This window comes from Tachyglossus aculeatus, chromosome 9, assembly GCF_015852505.1.
Source record: "Tachyglossus aculeatus isolate mTacAcu1 chromosome 9, mTacAcu1.pri, whole genome shotgun sequence".
NCBI lineage: Eukaryota > Metazoa > Chordata > Mammalia > Monotremata > Tachyglossidae > Tachyglossus > Tachyglossus aculeatus.
In genome coordinates, this window is record NC_052074.1 from 20,288,490 (window position 1) to 20,308,865 (window position 20,376).

General features: G+C 38.4%; 1 protein-coding gene across 2 annotated transcripts in view; it reads left to right on the top strand.

Moving 5' to 3' along the window:
• MACROD2 (mono-ADP ribosylhydrolase 2) overlaps positions 1-20,376 on the top strand; it is a 1,236,128-nt gene that overhangs the window by 1,191,491 nt on the left and 24,261 nt on the right. For both annotated transcript variants that reach the window (XM_038750842.1, XM_038750843.1), the window contains exon 16: positions 154-246. In XM_038750842.1, coding sequence (XP_038606770.1) covers positions 154-246 — 93 coding nt within the window. The remainder of the gene's footprint in view (positions 1-153; positions 247-20,376) is intronic.

The following is a 20,376-nucleotide window of genomic DNA, read 5'->3' on the forward strand; positions in this document are numbered from 1 at the left end:
TACTCTTTATCCAGTTTTAGAATATTATTTACTGGGAAATAGTGTTATATCTCCACATGATTTCTACTTGATGGAACTTTGTTTAATGTTGGCTAAAGACCAAACTCTTGCAATGTTTCAGAGTAAGTCACTCTACTTTATCGTTCATTTTAGAGCCTTTTTTGCACCAAGAGGATGCCACAAACGTGCAGAAATCACACACTCTTCTAGACGAGGGTGACAAGGAAGAAACGGAAGATGACGAAGGTAGGGCTGCTTCTGAATTAAACCCACAGTAAGCGAGAAACTCAGTTTAACTTGAATAGACTTGAGCATGCAAAACTGGAAATTTCTAAGGGTGACTGGAAAACCCCCAATTTTTTTTTAATGCAACAGTTTCTGTAAGCAAAATAAAACTCAAACAGAAGAGGAACAAGAAGACAGAAGGCTGGCTTTTTGGGTGATGTGAGGATGATTTCAGAGCTCACTTAGATTCATTCCAATTTTTTGATATTCTTTAGAGGGGGCAGCGAGAAGTTGGGGCAGAGAAATTCTAAAATAACTTTAAAAGAAATACATTAACCTTTTCTTACTGATGTCATTGTTCCTGCCTCCACTCAGTACTGATTAAAAAGAGCAACTCATGTAAATATCTACATTGAATGAAATTTCTAAAATATAATTTTCTTTGATATTGAGCAGTTTGCAAATTGAATATAGTTGAAATAATAATAATAATGATTATTAATTTTACTATGTGCAAATCAATCAATCGTATTTATTGAGCACTTACTGTGTGCAGAGCACTATACTAAGTGCTTGGGAAGTACAGGTTGGCAACATATAGAGACAGTCCTTACCCAACAGTGGGCTCACAGTCTAGAAGGGGGAGACAGAGAACAAAACCAAACATATTAACAAAAGCACTGTTCTAAGCACTGGGGAGGTTACAAGGTGATCAGGTTGTCCCACGTTGGGCTCACAGTCTTCATCCCCATTTTACAGATGAGGGAACTGAGGCCCAGAGAAGTTGTGACTTGCCCAAAGTCAAAGTGAGTTCAGAATGCATTTCCCTGACATTTTAAAAAGCCGTAACAATAGTCAATATGTGCTGTGAACACATACATTCCCGCAGTCATTTTTACCAATAATTTCAGAGAATCTTAATATTTACTGATATCTTCCATTAGTGGGAAATGCAATAGTGGGGACTGTATAATGATTACTTGAGAGATCCAAATTCACTAATTTACATAAGTTCAATTATACCATAGGCAATGAAACTCTAGAGTAAATATTTGATTACAAAGCAAATGCTGGTGGTAACATTTTGGGCCTACTTTATAGAACAGAGAGATCAATTTTTATTTCCAATTAGATTTCAGACATAGTATCTTCTAAATCTGTCAATACTAACTACATCTTCCTAATTATGAACTCCTTTTGTCAACTTTATTGACACTCAATTGCGAACTCACGTTGGTAGTATTGACACTTTTCTCCACTGCATATCCAAGGTTAAAAACACTATCACTTCTTTCTGCTCTGAATAAGCAAAACGGTATTTTCTCTATTGCGTATATAAGTACAGTGAATGGCATCCACTTTACTGAGTCCCATTAATCATACCGATATTGAATTCATTTCTGACTAATGGTAGTGGAATCTGCAGTCAGATTTCAGATCCAAGTAACCGATATTGCTCTGCTTCCATTACAAATCCATGTTATGGAATTCAGGTGCACTCCAATTGCAAATACATGTTGATTGTGTTGATGTCATCCTAAGTGAGATTGCTTACATTTGATGTTTGCTTCATGAGAAGCACGTGGACAAAATGTACTTTAACCAGTTGTTCTTTACTCTCCATCCTCTTTAACTTCCCCTATCGGATGAGACAGCCATTTAGCTCATCCTGATGGATGGTAATTCATCAATTTCCCACTTACTGACACCGATGCAATGGTTTAATAGTAACGCTATTACAGCCAGCTCTTGATTTTTCAGGGCTCAATTAATTTGTGGGTACTCAAGCTTTTTGCTTCCCCTCGCCTTCCTTCTGCCCAGAACAGTGGGCAGAAACAGTTAAAAGAGGTTCATTTATCTTCTTTCTGACCGTTCTTTTTTCTATCGAGTGAATGTCAAATTTGTTTGCTAAAAGTGTGAGATTTCATTTATCCACATTTTCTCTTACCCTGATTACCAGAATTAATTAAGAACTGATGGTCCCCTGGATTTTTAGTAAACTTTTCTTGAAAATAGATCAAAGCACTTCACATAGCCATTCTCATTTGTATTTTCAGAAATCTCTATGAGACGGGGTGAGGGCATTTGGTATTTTCACTATTTTATTGATTGGTGATTGTTGAGACCCTTAAGAGTTGTAAAATGACTAGCCAAGGGTTCCTCACTGTCAGAGTCAAAGTGAGATCAAGATTTCTGGACTACCTAGTGTAATGTTTTTCATTCAAACCAGGCTGCCTCTTGTTAAGGAAGACACAGTCAGTGGGTTTGGAGTTTCTTAGAAAAAAGGTTTATCATAAGTCCTGGCATTGCTTTTCCATTGAAGGTTTGCTCCGAAGTATACATGTAATAGCCCGATAATAGGAGCAGCACAGAAGTAATTGATAAGTATTCTTTGCATCCAAATCAAAGGAAAAAAAGCTCTGCTAACCTGAAATGCATTACTTACAGCTTGCTCTAAAATGTTTGGATTAAGCTCCTTTCCTTGGGAACATACATTCATTCACTTGAAAATTCCAGATACGGGAAGGAATTTATAGCCTCCCTTTGTGTATTTATTGTTGCATTTAGAAAGGAAAAACTGTAGATAATCTTAAAAGAAACAATTTATATGATTGGCACATATGTTACAGCATTAAGTTTTAAAGTTCATTGTAGTGTAAGTTGGATCTTAAAAATAAGAAAAAAATGTATACAACAGAAATTCATGTTGAGAAAATTACACACTTACCCAATGAACATATCTCCGGGTGACATCTAATAGAAATAGTTCAACTGGCAAAAAATTGGGTTTTTGTATTGTGCTCTTACTAGTGTAAGAGTGTTTTGTCATAAACTGACTAAGATAATTGGGTCCTCAGAACCTCCAGTGCATTTGAAATCAGTTAGAATAATACAGTTAAGATTAATAATAACTATATAAGGAAAGGTAGATAATGATGGGAATTTGGATGGGAATTTTTCTATTAAATAAAAATATAGCCATTCTAGTTAGCTTTTATTGTAAAAACAATACTCTTTCTGTAAAATTTCACCTTGATTGAGTTGACAGAATATAACATCTTTTCTAATGTGAAAAACGTAATCATTTTGATATTTACCATTTTACTTGAAAATGAGCTAAAGGAATCGTATTTTCTTATCACAGAGAATTTGTACGTCGTATTCTTTTTTTCTTATTTCCTTTTGTATGAATGAATAATGTGTTGATGTAAAATGTGAATGAGCAGCAGAACTGTCTCTCTCTCTCTCTCTCTCTCTCTCTCTCTCTCTCTCTCTATATATATATATATATATATATGATATAAACCCTTAGAAGAATAGAATTTTCTTGAAGTGCTTAACCTGTGGGCTCCATTGTCTATGGGAGGTTAGCTGGTGACTGTGTAGTCATTGCTACCATTAATATATGAGGCTTCCACATGCCTTGACATAGTGTGTGCTGTTAGGAAGATCACAGTGCAGAGAAGGCAGCCAAGATAATCTGGGGGTGGAAAGTTTACGGTCTGGAGAGATTCAGACAATTATGACATTCTACCTGGAAAGACACAGGCTGAGAACGGACATGACTAAAGTCTGTCAGGTCAGTGAAGGTGGAATAAGTAGCATGATATAATGGCCAGAGCATGGGCTTGGGAGTCAGAGGTTGTAGGTTCTAATAGCAGCTCTGCCACGTGTGTTCTGTGTGACCTTGGGCAAGTCACTTATTTTCTCTGTGCCTCAGTTACCTCACTGGTAAAATGGGGATTAAGACTGTGAGTCCCAAGTGGAACAGGGACTGTGTCCAACCTGATTACCTCATACCTACCCCAGTGTTTAGAACAGCACGTGGCACATAGTAAACACTTAACAAATACCGTAATTATTATTATTATTAAGGTAGTTCCTGATGATGGCCTTCATATATAGTGTAAGAAGCACACGGCACCATGTAAATTGTGCCAGCCATGCAGAATAATATAATTACACCTGTAGTCTGTTCAATCCCCCTGAAACCTAGAACAGTTTTCCAGGGGGAGCACCAATTCCCCTGATTTGCCCCAGGGCCCTTCCCAGTTTCCCATAAACACAGGTCGTACTTCCAAACTTCAGAACTGTGCAAAAAGGAACCGAGACGGAGGAAGGTGGGATGCTTCTAATAAAAATACTGGCCACAGAGGCACTTAGTGCTCTATGCATGCTGGACAGAAAACAGTCAAGCAGGATTGACTAGTATAAAATTGGGTCACTAGCCACACTAGTAGACAAGCTGGTATTGCAGACTTGAGGACTCTGAAATTATCAGCAAATTTATGGTCCAAATTGGATTACCTAGAGAGAAAGGGCTGTCTGACAGGAACATTAGGGATGGTATATGATACATCCCTAAACATTAGGATGGATATATGTAAAGGAAGGCCACCAACAGCTAACATGGATCCTTGAAGCATCCTGTTGCAACTTTTGGAGACGTAATTCCAGACTTTGTGGGCTATTTACCTGACCCATGGCACGGCTTATGTTCCTAGCGTCCTATGATTGTAATATGTGATGCTCCAAGGAGGAAAGAAAATTCATTCTTGAACATATTCACAAAATGCCATCATTTACTCTTCAGAAGGAGCTTGATGACCACCTCCATCTATCTTAGTCTATGTTGGAGACATCTTTCCTTGTAATTCATCTGCTTCATCTTTCTGTGAACACATAGACATGAGCCATCCTTCCTTTCACCCCTCCAAATCTAGGTCATTAGGGATTTATTATGTCTACAAAGCCCTACTGGATAGCCCCCAGTATTTTTCACTATAAATATCATTCTTACAAAGCTGATAAATACTCTTTTTTTTCCACTAGAAAGGTGATCCCCTTAGCTATAGTGACTTAAGCTTACAGAGATAGTGAGCGTCAGCTTCTTGGAGGGATCCAACCTACACTATATCCTAAAGATAAAGAATATTGTGGACAGATTCTCATTTCATGCAAAATGTTGAGTCAGAGACCCATCTTGATCAGTGAACTATTCTACTGGAATTTTTCATTTTTGAAAAACTTCCTTTCTTTGGAGGGCTTCAACTTTAGTAGATTTGTAGCTTTTACAATAGCAAAACAATAGATTTTGTTCGCTATTGCATGGTTAAATCAAAGACCTCTCTTCTTACACATAATTATCTTTTGTTACCTCATAAGATCAGGCTATTAATAATGAGAAGAATACACCTTTTTTCCAATCAAGTAAGCTTGCAAGCACCTCATATAACCATTTTACTGGGGAAGCAGCATGGTGTAGCAGATAGAGCACAGGGCTAGGAATCCGAAGGTCATAGGTTCTAATCCTGGCTCCTCCACATGGCCGGTGTGTGACCTTGGGCAAGTTCCTCAGCCTCTCTGTGCCTCCGTTCCCTCATCTGTAAAGTGGGGATTGAGACTGTGATCCCCATGCGGGACAGGGACTGTCCAACCTGATTTGCTTGTATCCACCCCAGCTCTTAGTACAGCGTCTGGCAAATAGTAAGCGCTTTAAAAATACCATAATTATTATTATTTTATTATGTATTTTTACAGCTGAGATCTACATCACAAAATTCAAAACATGTTAAAAAATGGCACACCTCAGGAAGATCAAATAAACTGTGCAGGATTTTTATGTTAGAAAATGGGCTTATTATATTGAATGCTCATTGAGGGCAGGGACCATGTCTACTAGCTCTCATATATTCTCTCAAGTGCTGCTTCTACACATGGTAGACCCTCAAATGTTGTTGATTAAGGGTAGTGATAGTTGCCAGAATAACCTAATTTATTGAACACTAAATGTTCAGATTTTCTATCCAGCTTTCTTCTTCATGCCTCTCAGCCCTCATCTCCCACTACTCTCTTTTCCACTCTTGGCTCCTCCCAAGTTCATCTTCTAATCACACTCTCATCTCAACTCTTCCCCCTCAGAGTCCTTAAGCTATTCTTCCAGCCTGGAATTCCCTCCCACCATTTCCTCCACACCTGCCAGAACTTTTCTCTTCCAAACTTGAAAGCCTTCTCGAAATTCCACCTCCTCCAGGAAATCTTGCCCAAAAAATTCCCATTACTTTGTCATACCAATCCAATAACTACCTTTACTTCTAATTAAACAGAAACTGTATTATAGTAATCATCAGTACTTATGTGTATTTATATGCATTCACTTATTCTGATTTATTCTGATATTTCATTTTGGCATATTTACTATACTATTTGAACCTGAGTTGTCTTCCTGTTGGTAAAGTAGTATGTAGGCCTCTCTACTACCCTGGATGTAGGCAGGGAATGTCTTTGGCTTCTGTGGTACTTTTTCAAACACTTACTGCAGTGCTTTACATCTAGATGTTAAAATAAAATCTGATAACTGAATTTCAAGTTTGATCTCTTTAAAGTTAAAGTAGGAAAGTTTGCATTCCTATGGGATTAATCCACCCACATTGTGCATGTTTAAAATAAAGTTAATATTTAGAAGCCTGGTTCATTATCCTACATTCTGAGTTTGTGCTTGATTAGGTTACATTGCATTACCATTATTTTTTGCTTTCAATTTTGAAGCTTTTCAGTTCTTATTAATTGCTAATAAATTACAAATAATGAAAACTTACAATAATTTAACTTAGATCTAAGTACAGTATTTCTCTCAGATTTTCTATTCCTGCCCTCCCACTCATATTATTATCTTTCTTCAAAAACATTGGATTTAATCATTTTCCTTTACTGACATGCTCTTCACATAATAATATTTTGCTGATCTATTATGTTGAAGTTAAGTGACTAATTGCATTTTAGTCCATTTTCTGCCTTGGTGTTATCCTGAGAGGGTGAATATTTGATGTGAAAATTAAGCAGTTTTGAAATGACAAGGGAGCGTTTGGGAGGGAGGGCCTATAAGTCAATGCTATATGATTATGAGCTCCATATTTTCCACAAAAGGCGTTCCTAGCATCTTTTCCATGCTTAGCACCTCTACCACATTCCATATAACTCTGTCTGACAAATCTGCCTTCAGCTGATGGCCTGTGTGCTTTCAAGGATTTCTGCAGTGAGTTAATTAGTGTCATACAATCTGGTGAAATAATCACTGCTTTTTTGTTTGTACTCAACTCACCCTTTGACATATCAAATCAATCAGTGGTGCTTTATTGAGCGCTTACTGTGTGCAGAGCACCATACTAAGCACTTGGGAGAGTACAATACAACAGAGTGGATATGTTCCCTGCCTACAAGGAGTTTACAGTCTATAGGGGCAGATAGACATTAAAATAAAGTCCAGATGTATATACAAGTACTGTGGGACTGAGGGTGGAGTGAATATCAAATGCTCTAAGGCAGCCTCCACACCATGCTATTTGTGAAAAAGTTGTCTCCAGACTTCTTTAGATATCCACTGGAAGCTCATTCTTCTCAGGAGCAGGAGGAAATTTAATTTATTTCCTTTTTTTTTTTTACATCAGGTATGCTCATTTCAACTTGAGCATGTCCAGAACAGGTGGTCCAAGCAGCACTTTAAATGCTATCTTTTTTTCTCATTCACTGTAAGAGTCTGTCAGTGTTTTTTCTTAATCATCAAAATCAGAACAATTAGGGAATCTTAATATTTAAACATTACAATGACATTGATTTTATGACCTCCGTTTTGGTGGTAAAACAAGAAAAAAGGAATGCATGGATTTTGAAACTGCCATGTGTTGGTGATTTTGTGAGATTGGTTTCTTCATTTCATTGCCTCTCCTAGGAAAGAAATTTCAAAATGAATTAGATATTTTCTGTCAAATGAATAACATCCCTTTGTTTGCCTGCATTTTTGACCTAGTCATCTTTCTGTTCATTTTGCATATAGTTGAGTGGTCCATATTTGTAATTCGATGGAAGAACTTTCAATAATGATCCTCATTTAAAAATAAAACTCCAAAAATTTAAAGGTTTTTACTTTAGAAATAGTTCGAAGGTGCAGAGTTAATGTTAAAAAAGAGCTAAAAATCAACTCTAGTTAATTATTACTTGTCAAGTTTTAGGAAAAAAATTTCCATTCATCTGGGCCCCAGAGGACTTCAAATGAATGTAAATTAAACTGGTTGTTTGAAAAAAATTAAGTCTGTCTTTCGGGCTATAGTGCACATATGAGTTGCCAGGCAAAATAGCCTAAGGTCTGTTAGATCGCTAATGCTCATTTTCTTTAGAATAGTACACTTTTGGGTTTTGGGGGAATCTAGCAACCCAAATAGAGGACACCAATAAAGCTCACGGATAAGGGATCTTTTCTCTGGGAATATGCTTGCACATATCATAGATAAAAATTTAAAATGCACATCCAATACATTTTCATTCAAGAAGGCTATAGGACATCATTTTTATGCCTGATAAATATTTACTCGGGATTCAAATTTGGGCTCATGTCTCAAGTGAGAACATTTTTCATACAATTCCTGCTTTTTGTAACTGAAAGTCATGTTTTTGTTCTGTTTGTTCCAGTGAGGGCCTGCAATTCAGTCCAGTGCAATGTCAATCGATCGTATTTCAATCAATCATATTTATTGCGGGCTTGCTATGTGCAGGGCACTGTACTGAGCCCTTGGCAGAGTACAACACAACAGCATAATAGACACATTCCTCAATATCCTAAAATTGCCCTTTTAGACCAAGGTTAGGAACTGCATTGTTTTGCCTAAATTTAGCAAGGTTGCACCATCTCCACAGAATCACTATTTTAGACCTTCACTCCCTGCAGGTCAGTTTATGTTGTTGTGTGAGATGTAATTGGGCACCAGCATTTCATTCTGTGTTTGATTTTTGTGCATAAATTTAATTAAGAACAGATATTTTGTTTAGTCCTGGCATGTTCTGGCATGTCTCTACAAGTGAGTTTATGCCTAAGTTTATAGTTGTTATTCATTCAAATGAAATCCATTCATTTCCTTGTCTCCAGTTAAAACCATATTCAGGTCCTCCATTTCTTTGTTCCTCTGTTCTCATAAATGGATTGTAAAATATATCCAACAATAATTCTGAAATGCACCCTTTATTCCTGGCTCCAGGCATTATGAATGGCATAAACTTATTCTTGTGCCTAGAGTCCTGTTGGATGCTTGGCAGGGGACTTCTCTTTTACATCAAAGCCAGATGCCACTTTTTCTCACCTACCCATCTCCCCGGGCCTAATTCAATATTTAGAGAACTTTCACTGATGACCTAGTGGCATTGTTTTTACTGGGATTGTTGTAAATAAATGATGCTCAGAGGATGTGTTTGTGGCCCTGGAGACTGGATTGTGATACAAAACAGTTGAAGCCTAAGTCTGATAACTGCATGGTGTTAAAAAAAAAATCACTTTTCTGTGGTTGGCTACCTGAGGTTACAGTCAAGTTTGGACAGTCCCTGAAGGTTAGAGGGGTTAACGTTTTTCATCAATACCACCCAGAACAGTGTAGATCTCTGGGTAAAATACAAGGAAAAAATGGTGTAATTCATTGAAGAGAGTGTGAAAAATATAATCCTGGAATGAAACTGAATTTCTGAGGAAAAAAAATTGATCCAATTTGATATGGTTAGACTTAAGTGCATTTTGGTTCAGGTGTGAGATATTGTTGAAAGAAAGCCCTAAAGGTCTATTCTAAGAGGATCCTGGCAAACGTAGGCTCAAAAAGCTTTTTGTCAAAGACTATGAAATATAACCATACCGTATCGGGTTTAAATGAGTTCTTACACAGTATTTACAGTTTTAGCCATTTAGAGTATTGTTCCATGAGGTAGAAACTTGTTGTGTGTTGGGGAATATATGGCTCAGTCCATATGGATTCCTACTGAGACATTTCAGAATCCAGGAACCTTAGGAATTGCTGATTTTCCTTCCCTCTCACTTTTCTTCTGATGTTTCAGTTTGTTCCCTAATCTTTTCAGCCTAGGCTCATCAGTCCCAGGGGATGATAACGACATATCCTACAACCTTGCATCCAAGAACCAGAATGGTATCCGTTCAGTTCTCAGCTCCACTGATATTAAAACATTTTTCACTTCCTCACTCCTGATCTCTCCCCTAAATGTAATCAAAGTCTTCCCAGAGTCCTCTAGTTGTGACCATTGTTCTGAAAATTTCATTACTAGGCTCTTTTTTCATTCCTCATCTTCAGAAATGATCTGGACATATATCTTATCTCACTGTACAGCCTGTCAGACTGCCATGGTTTGAGATGAGGATATGTTCTTACTCTTACATGGTATATTTATTAAAACAGTCATATTTACTAAAACAATGATTCCAAACCAACTTGAACTTTGCAACATTTTGAAGCTTTTTGCACATTGCTTCATTTCTGGTTGTGTATCTAGCCCCTCCCTTCCCAGCCAATGATGTTTCCTTCCCAGGAAGTTCATCAGCCCCCAAAATGTCAAGCCTGTCACTTGAAACTCTTACCTGGGAGTTGAAGATTATTTTTGTTTCTTGCATGGTCAAGAGTCTGGATTCTGCTCTATAACCTTTTTTATTTGTGTTCAGTGCTTGCTTCACCCTTTCCCCACTCCACCAGGTATTGCAGTAGTACATGATTGGCACAAAACATCTGCATGCAATACATCTTCCTTTCATTTATCAAAGTCTTACAAAGTACACTAAATATCTCTGTGGTTTGTCAGAGCTTAGTTCAAATGTTTTATTTATGCATTCAATATTATCTGCAGGGACTAAAGAAATTAGCTTTTTCATATATCTTTTGCATACATAAAACACAATAGAGTTAAGGAAGTTAAAGTATGTTCTCTATGGAAGACACAAAAAAATGGCTACTGAAATCACATTCACTCAATCGGTGGTATCTATTGAGTGGTTTACTGAAAGCAAAACACTGTAGTAAGTGCAGTCTTTTCTCCTTTCTCTTTTCCTAAAACATTATTTGATGGGAATGTGTTCCTTAATTTGATATCCAGCTATTGTAAAATGTGCTTTTTATCCTTTGATTTTTTTAGTTTTCAGATCTTTATCAGTCAATCAATAGTATTTATTTAGCCCATACTTTATTAGAGAGTGCCGCAGAATTAGTAAACATGATCCTTGCCTTCAAGGAGTTTACAGTCCAACAGAGGGGGCAGAAACTAAAATCAATTAACAGTTATGAGGAAGTAGAAGAGTATAAAAGTATGTATATAAGTACATAAGGGGATTTGTTAGTACTTAAGTGCTTATGAGGGGTGGAAGTTTTGAGAAGCCATTCGGGGATATAGAGTGGGGAGATTAGAAATCAATCAGGGAAGGCCTCTTGGAGGAGATGAAATTTCACAAGGATTTTGAGGATTATTGGAGCCATGACTTACCAGATGTGAAGGGGGAGGGAGTCCCAGCCTGGAGGGAAGGCAGGAACAAGACCCGATTGTTGGAGAAAGGAGCCTGAGGCCCAGTGAGTGGGTTAACTTGAGGGGAGAGAAGAATGTGAATCGTATCAAGTGAGTATCGTGTGCAGAGCACCTCACTAAACACTAGGATAAATAAATTAGACCTAGCCTCTGTTCCACAGGGGCTTGCAGTCTCCATGGGGAAAACAAGACCACTGGAATATTAATTGTTAAATACAAAACAATAAATGCATTATTATTCATAATGATAATAATTGTGGTCTTTAAGTGCTTTCTATGTGATGAGCACTTTAAGCACAGGAGTAGTTACAGGATAATCAGGTCAGACACAGCCTCAACCCCACATGGGGTTCAGAGTCCAATTAGGAGGGGAAACAGGTATTGCATCTCCATTTAGTAAACATTAAGGCACGGAGAAGTTGTAATTTGCCCAAGATCATACCAACAGACAAATGGCAGAGTAGGAATTAGAAACTAGGTCTTTTTCTTTACATCAACTCTCTTTTGCATAGACCTGACTTGCTCTCTTTATCCATCCCCCCTCCCAGCCCTACAATACATATATACACATCTGTAGTTCATTTATTTCTTTTAATGTCTGTCTCCCCCTCTAGGCTGTAAGTTGGTTGTAGGCAGGGAATGTGTCTCTTATGTCATTATATTATACTCTCCCAAGCACTTGGTGCAGTGCTCTGCACATGTAAGCACTCAGTAAAAACGATTGACTGACTAACTTCAACAAGGTCATAGTTGGAAAAAAATTACAACAAATATATATACATATATATATATTTTAAATGGAGAGAAAAAATGTTCTATACATTCATTAGAGTTTTAATATGAGTCCATCCTACTTTGACCAAGGTCACTCTAACTTCCAATAGCAAAAAACTGCAGAAAAAAGGAAGGAGAAAAAAATGTGTGGATAAAACTAGCGGAATCTAACAAAAGCTGAAATTTGATCAAGCTGGCTTTGATTAAAAATAAATTTGCTTCCCAAACTCTGCCATTTTCTCTGATGAATTCTAAAAGAGTGGGGGAAAAAAAAGTTGAGATTTAGCAGGACCTTTAGAGGCCCAGGAACAGAAGCTGCTTGCCATATTGAACAAACACCTGGGGTGTTTATTTGAAATCTACATACAGTCTGTTCACCTGGACTGCCAAGAACAACAGAAGCTACTTTCTGGCTGCCTTCATGGCTGAATATTCCTTTCAATAGGTCTCCATCTGCAGGGCTGTTGAGAACCACAAATCACCTGAAATAAGGACAGAGGTTGCTCTGAAATCTAATTGCATCCAAAGGGCAATCCTTTCTCTTCTTTCCCTGTATTACCTGGGCTTTCTAATTAGAAGGCATTTCTAAGGCAAGCTAACCTAATTCTTTTTTATTCTCTCTTGAAATGTTTTTTTACTAAGCAATGTTGTTTCTGCTTAGCTTCCTAAGCTTGTTTTGCCTGCTTTCACAGACATTCCAAGTCGTAATGGTCTCATTGACCTAGTAATTAAAAAAATCCTGTACCTTTTCACTCTTGGAAGCCACCCCTTTCATCTTCCCACATTGTTCTCTGAGTAACACCACTAGCAGATGGCTAGAGATTTTTTCACCCTTTCCAAAGCTTTATGGTTTTCCCATCTCATCAAGCATGTCTTAGCCATGCATAATTAACTTAAGACTTCTAAGCCCCCACAGGAGATCAGTTAAAGACCTGAGCAATTTCAATAAAGAGCTTGACAAGCAAATCCTAGAAGGTGAGGCATGTCTGCAAGACAGCATAACATTATTTATTTGCAGATACTTTCTGTCTCTTTCTCACTCTCCGAATATTCAGAAAACCTCCTGAGTTAGGCTAGTTGGTGAGATTTAATAGAGGGTTCTGATCCTTCATATAGGCCAACGTTCTATTGCTTTTAATTACTTTCAGTCACGAACTCCTATCAGAGCACCTTTTAGTTATCGAAAATGTTTGCTTTCTTGATGGAATTGAGAGACTCTTTTTGCCCTCTTTTGTATGAAAATAACTGGTGAGTTTTATTTATCGTTCAGAACAGTTGAGGTGAAAGCTAGATGAATTCACTGGAAAGCACATTTATATCATGTTTTGTTTCTGACAATGAGCAATGTTTATTTTTGTATGTATAATCCCTTATGTGGTTGTAATTGACTCAAGCCCTTTCCCCATACCATTAGGAGGGAGTCTCTTATTTGATTTAAACTTTTTGTTTAGTTGAAATAAAGTAGAAATGTACCTAAATGTGAAGCACATATTTTATGTGGGATTTCAGACAGAGCCCAGCTGTCTTAGGGACTTTTGCCTGTAATTAAATTATGAGAATTGCGCTTCACTCATTTTGGCCATCAGGCATAGGATATTAGTACAATTATGAAACTTCTCTCATTTACCTTTCACTATAAAGACACATATTTGAATAAATGGAAATTATTATATAGCATATGTAATCATATTCCTTAAATGAAACCAAAGCCAAGATTTAACCAGAAATGCAGTATTTTTCCAAGAAATATGCATTCCCTTTAAAATTGAAATATGGAATGTTCTTCAAATAGAAAGGTAGACTATATATGTATATATGAGAGAGATGATATTTTTTAAAACTATAGCTAGTTGCAAAACTAGCTAAGAGAGGTTTGCTTCTTATCAAACTACAATTAATGATTGAAGTAAAAAATATATATTAACTTACATGTGAAATGTTAGTGTGCTGAGAATGACACAGAAATAGATTACCACATTCACTTCATGAGCTTTCCTGCTGCAGTAAACTAAGAGAAATGTTTTTCTTCTGTGAAGTGACTTACTGTAGTCTTCAAAAGATGAGGTCATGATTGGAGAAAAAACTTCCCAGGGCCAAGACGTGAGGAGGAAAACAAAGAAAAATTACTCGACAAACTGGAACTTTGCCTTTTATGGTTGCATTTTGTAAATATTAACCTAATATATATACATAGAGAAGCAGTGTGGCTCAGTGGAAAGAGCACGGGCTTTGGAGTCAGAGGTCGTGGGTCCCAGCTCCGCCAATTGTCAGCTGTGTGACTTTGGGCAAGTCACTTCACTTCTCTGTGCCTCAGTTATCTCATCTGTAGAATGGGGATTAAGACTGTGAGCCCCCCATGGGACAACCTGATCACCTTGTAACCTCCCCAACGCTTTTAACAGTGCTTTGCTGATAGTAAGTGCTTAATAAATGCCATCATTATTATTATTATTATTATTATTACTACATATAATACTGATGAACCAGTTACTAGAATACCTTGACTCTGTTCTTTTGAATTCACTCAGATGAATGAAAAGAGAAAAAAGCTTTTGCCCATACAGTATTCAGTATTGTTGGAACAGAATGTGTGTGTGTGTGTGTGTGTGTGCGCGCGTGCACACTGCATGTGCTGGGGCTGTTTGACAGAGAATTTGGGAGACACAGATACTGGGATGCCATTCACTTTAAAGTCACAATGAAAGAAATGCATACAGGTACTTCCTTGGATTTGAATTAACAAATCTACTGCGAGGGAATTGAGAAAATTCACAGAAATGCTCGGTTGTGATTTAACAGTGATATGTATTTGCCATAACCCAAAAAGGCATAGGGAATGAGGCAGGTACAAAAAGGTAGGAAAGAGATAATGGTAATGATAATTTTATAATGATTTCTGTTAAGTTCTTACTTTGTGCCAGACACTGAGCTAATTGCTGTGTTAGATAGAAGTTCATCAGTCCCTCTCCCACATGGGACTCAGAGTCTTACTCTCCATTTAAAAGATGAGGCAACTAAGGTACAGAGAGGTTAAGTTGCCTAAAGTCGCATAACAGATGACTGGTAAAGCTGGGATTAGTACCCAGGTCTTTCTGACTGTTAAGCCCATGATCTTTCCACTAGGCCATGCAGTTTCTCTAGACTTTAAACAGGTACATAACAGATGACATTTTGGTGCTGACCAATGGGCCATCCAGAGCAGGGTCTTGTCTCCAATAGTGGCAACAGGAATTTAGAGGAACAATATGATGTTTTCTTCCTTGCTATCCATCCTATGGCTAGGCATGTACCATGTGATATTCCTATCTCCTCTACATCTCAAACTTTCTTTTTAGTGACCCATATTGGGTCACTCTTCTAGATCTATTAATCTGGTAACTAAACCTACTGGTATTTCAGCATGCATAGCTTCCTATTAATGAATTCCAAAAGTTTACCCCAAGCTGTGTCAAGAAGTGTTTACTTTTATGATAACAGGAACCCAAAGAGACCTAGGGACAATAAAACAAGTCCCCAGAAAACAACATAGCTACAGCTGCTGGTGGTACTTGCTTGCACAGGGCTTATCAGGTGCCATGGCCCCTCAGTGGATGATTTGAAAAGTGGTGGTGGAGAGATTCAAGAGGCTGATGCTGTGTGTCCTTGGCTTTATCTCTCTCCCAGAGATGACATCATAGGCATTAAAAGATAATTTAAACAAAGGAGGACAGATATTCACAAGATAGCTGTTTCCACCCCCAACACATACACCCCATCCTTCTTGGTAAAGCAATAATGACTATCTGGAATTAATGATAAATTAATTCCATGTAACTACCAGTGTGAAAGATCATCTACCATAAAGCAGATTATTCATCAACACTAATCTGTATTTTGGGATTTTTGTTTTAAACCTTATACAGAGGTGTGTCAGATTTGCAATGTTCAAGTCTAAAATTAAGGTAATTCTTTTATAAACCTATTGGACTGGCATAGGCTAATGAACTCCCAAAGACATGTTTGAAGCAGACAAGAATATGTAAATCATGTGTTGTCAGAAGAGTTCACTGTGATTCTAAACTTCAATTTTATATACCAGTTTGTGCTTGTCATTCACATAAACTCATTCATTCATTCAATCGTATTTATTGAGTGCTTACTGTGTGCAGAGCACTGTACTAAGTGCTTGGGAAGTACAAGTCAGCAACATATAGAGATGGTCCGTACCCAACAACAGGCTCGCAGTCTAGAAGGGGGCGACAGACTACAAAACAAAACATGTAGACAGGTGTCAAAATTGCCAGAACAAATAGAATTATAGCTCAAGGGAGGGACCCGGGCTGATTCCAAAGTGGCGGAATAGAATGAATCAGTTGGTCTATCGGACTCTCCACTGCTGACTTATAAGGGAATCTAGCCCACTCCCAAAACCCTGATGAAATCCTGGAATTGGCTTCAACTAGGCCTGGAGGTGGTAAGAGAAGTCTCCATACAACTTTCAAGCTTGACTGTTCCCTCTAGGCTGTAAGCTCATTCTGGGCAGGGAATATGTCTGCTAATTTTGTTGTATTGCACTCTCCCAAGTACAGTGCTCTGCACATAGTAAGAGCTTACTTAATACAACTGATCAGTTGATTGATTGGCTCCTTCACTATTTTAGCTATAAGCTTCTTGCTATGAATGGAAATGGCAGAGATTCACCGCTTGATCTAGACCTACCAAGATTTTACTGGGCTAGAAATAGCCCTGGTTTTAATCGGGTTAGACACAATACCTGTACCACAGTCAAAGTAGAACTAGAACAGGTTTAAAGATGAGGAGACTGAGGCACAGAGAAGTTAACTGACTTTCCCAAGGTCCCACAGCAGGCAACTGAGGAGCTGGAATTAGAAATCAGGTGCCTGACTCTGACTCATGCTGTTTCCACTAGGCCACGTTGCTTCTCTTGGTTTGTGATTGACTCAGTCTACATAGGAATAATCAGAGCAGCTTATGGTTTAGTAGGCCTCTATGATCAATATAAGAACAATAAATCTCTGCTCTTAGGGACACGTTAAGAAATGAAATGTACAAATTTTCATGACAAGTCCCCAAAATTCCATTCTAGTTTGGGCCTTCTCTGTCTCTAGGTTAAGAGGAGGTGTCCCAGCAAGATTTTGTTTTTAAGATCTCATTTGTTTGACCACGTCTGAATGGGGAGAGTTTGATGAACATGACGTTCTTTAAGAAAACAATTTCCATGTTCTCAGAAAACTGACTCTGTACTGATTATCATGTATTTGCAGAAGCTATTTTTAGAATAATACATGACCACTTGTCATGAAGCCTTGTTCTTCAAGGCTGGAGTGTGAGCGTGGGTGACTTTCTGGGATAAATCCAGTCCCTTTTTTGCTTCCTAGAAACAGTGTGTTTATAGTTCGTGGACAGAATACAGTGGTCTGTATGGGTTTAGCTCCTCCCCTGTCTTTCCGCCCCCTCCACCAATACCCCAGAGACTCCTAAATCATCAAGATTAAGGACCGTGGTTGTATCTTCCAAATTATTTGGGTGTTGTAAGCTAGTTGGAGGTTTAGAGGTTGAGTAGTTCTTATTTAACTGCCGCTCCTAGTGATACTGATGGAAATTGAAAATGGAAAAGTTATTCAACTGTTCAAGGGAAAATAATCTCAAACAACCTGCAGCCTATTGCTGCAGGCAATCCAGTCATTGCAAATGCAGAGCAACATGCATGATGGAGCATCTGCCACAACCATTTTGGTCTCCTTGCTCACTAAGATCCCTCCAGAGGAAGTTAGGCAGTTAGCAAAATGGGAATGCAAATGTGGAGAGTGAAATACTAATCAAGGTGGTGAGCAATCTTCTCACTGCTAAGGAATTAAAACTCAATGTTATCTGGCCTTAGAGTTAATTAAGCTGGGGAGTGCCTGACCAAAAGCCATCCTCTCCCCGGGAGGTTCAGGAGAGAAGAACAGATTCACAGGAAGGCCGTAGGGTAATGGGGGCTGGTCTCCGGCCCCCACAGGGCCCATAAAGAAACAACGTGCCTAATGGAAAGAGTACGGGCCCAGGAGTCAGAAGGACCTGGATTCTAATCCCAGCTCCACCACTTGTCTGCTGTGACCTTGGGCAAGTCGCTTCACTTCTCTGTGCCTCAGTTACCTCATCTGTAAAATAAGGATTGAGATTGTGAGCCCCATGTGGGTCAGGGACTGTGTCCAACCAGATTAGCTTGTATTTACCCCAGTGCTTAGTACAGTACCTGGCACCTAGTAAGCCCTTAACAAATACCACAGTTATTATTATTATGGTTCAGATCTCCTGTGGCTAAACAGAGGGAGCATTGCCCTACATCTTGCATGTGGGGCCCTACTCCACCAGGTTCTGCCAGGGCACTGTCCTGGGATTTGGCTAACATCATCCAAGGCTATGGGAAATGGAACCATGCCAGACTCTAGCTCTTGGCCTCCTGCTTCCCTTAATGTCACTGAATTAGAAATCTATAGACACTGCACTGCGGATATTGTATAAGCTGGAAGGATAAAGCCCATAGGTTGCCCCTTAAGGCGAAGGCTCCAGGATCACACTGCTCATGACTGTATGTCAAGGTCAGTGCTCAGAGTGGTGATATTTTAATTGGTCCCAGTGTTTGGAAAAGGCGGCTGTGAAAGATAATGTGTTGTTCAGATGAACATTACATGGGACCCAAATCTTGATTCTGGCATTTTCAGACTCTGCTGTTAAGATTTGAATAGCTAAAGAAGACAGTAGTCAGTACCATCTGACCAATCTGCTTCAGTCCAACCATTTTCCACTGGCATCTCCTGCCTTTGGACATTTGGCATTCACCCCACCCTCAGCTTCACAGCACTTATAAACACCAGTAAATTGCATATATTGTCCATCTCCCCCTCTAGACTGTATGCTCGTTGTGGGCAGGGAATGTGTCTAGCAACTCTGCTGTGTTGTACTTATCCAAGCATTTAGTAGTGTGCTCTGCCCACAGTAGGCACTCAGTAAATGACACTGATTGTTTGACTGATTCATTGATTGTCCCAGCCAAAAGTTGCTTCAAGTTCTGAACCATTGGGGATGGTGGTGACAGAATGGCCACAAAGTCCCTTGGCACAGAAACTAAATTCTTTTGAGCCTTTCCTTTCCACTTGAATCAATGATGAAGAAAGTTAGGGTCAAACTGAACAACAGAACGAGAATCACGTGGCCCAAAACAAAGTGTAGCCACAGAAGATCAAAGCAGATATTATTTTCATGAGTTTTATATATATATATATATGTCTCAAAGACAATGGAGTTGTGGATGAATTTATCTCATAATCAGAGTTATTTACCCCAGTTAATGCTACAATTTCTATTTGATTCTGTTTCCTCTTATTGAGTAAACAATAAATATTCTCCACAGATTATCTCCTACATTTAGCCTGAATTTTTATGGTACCCAATTGTGCTGGGCTGTTCTGTGAATCCTAAAAAATAAATATGAATTTAGGACCCAAATAACAATAACAAGATTAAAATGGGAAAGTCTTGGAAAAAAAGAAGTGGGGAATTGTGAATTTGAAGAGCTCACTGAGAATTATTTTTTAATTTAAAAAGATTTATGTCCTTCTCTGGAACGGGACTACGATTGTGAATTCTGTTTGAATCAGCACTAGGACTTGCTTCTCACTATGATAAAAGTTGACAGTGGCATTTTTAGATATCATATTACACAATCAGAATCTAGATTGCGACTTTACTCTGTAGAGTGATTTAGCTTTTCTTTATATGATTTGTTAGTTTCCAGTACCTGTGGGGGCAAAAAGACTTGGCCCACAAGCTATTCAAGCACTTCTTGAACATAGACAAACATTAAGGACAGACATACCTAAAGTGCATTAAAGAAAAAAGCATCAAAGGGACACAATCAAAAATTGTACTTTCTCCTTAATGTCAATTACTGTGACGGGGCAGTACACCGTAAAGGTAGCTGCAGAGCATTCACATGCTTTGGCACAGAGATGTGAGGTATTACACATGCCTGTGCCAATGAGGAGGGCTTAATTA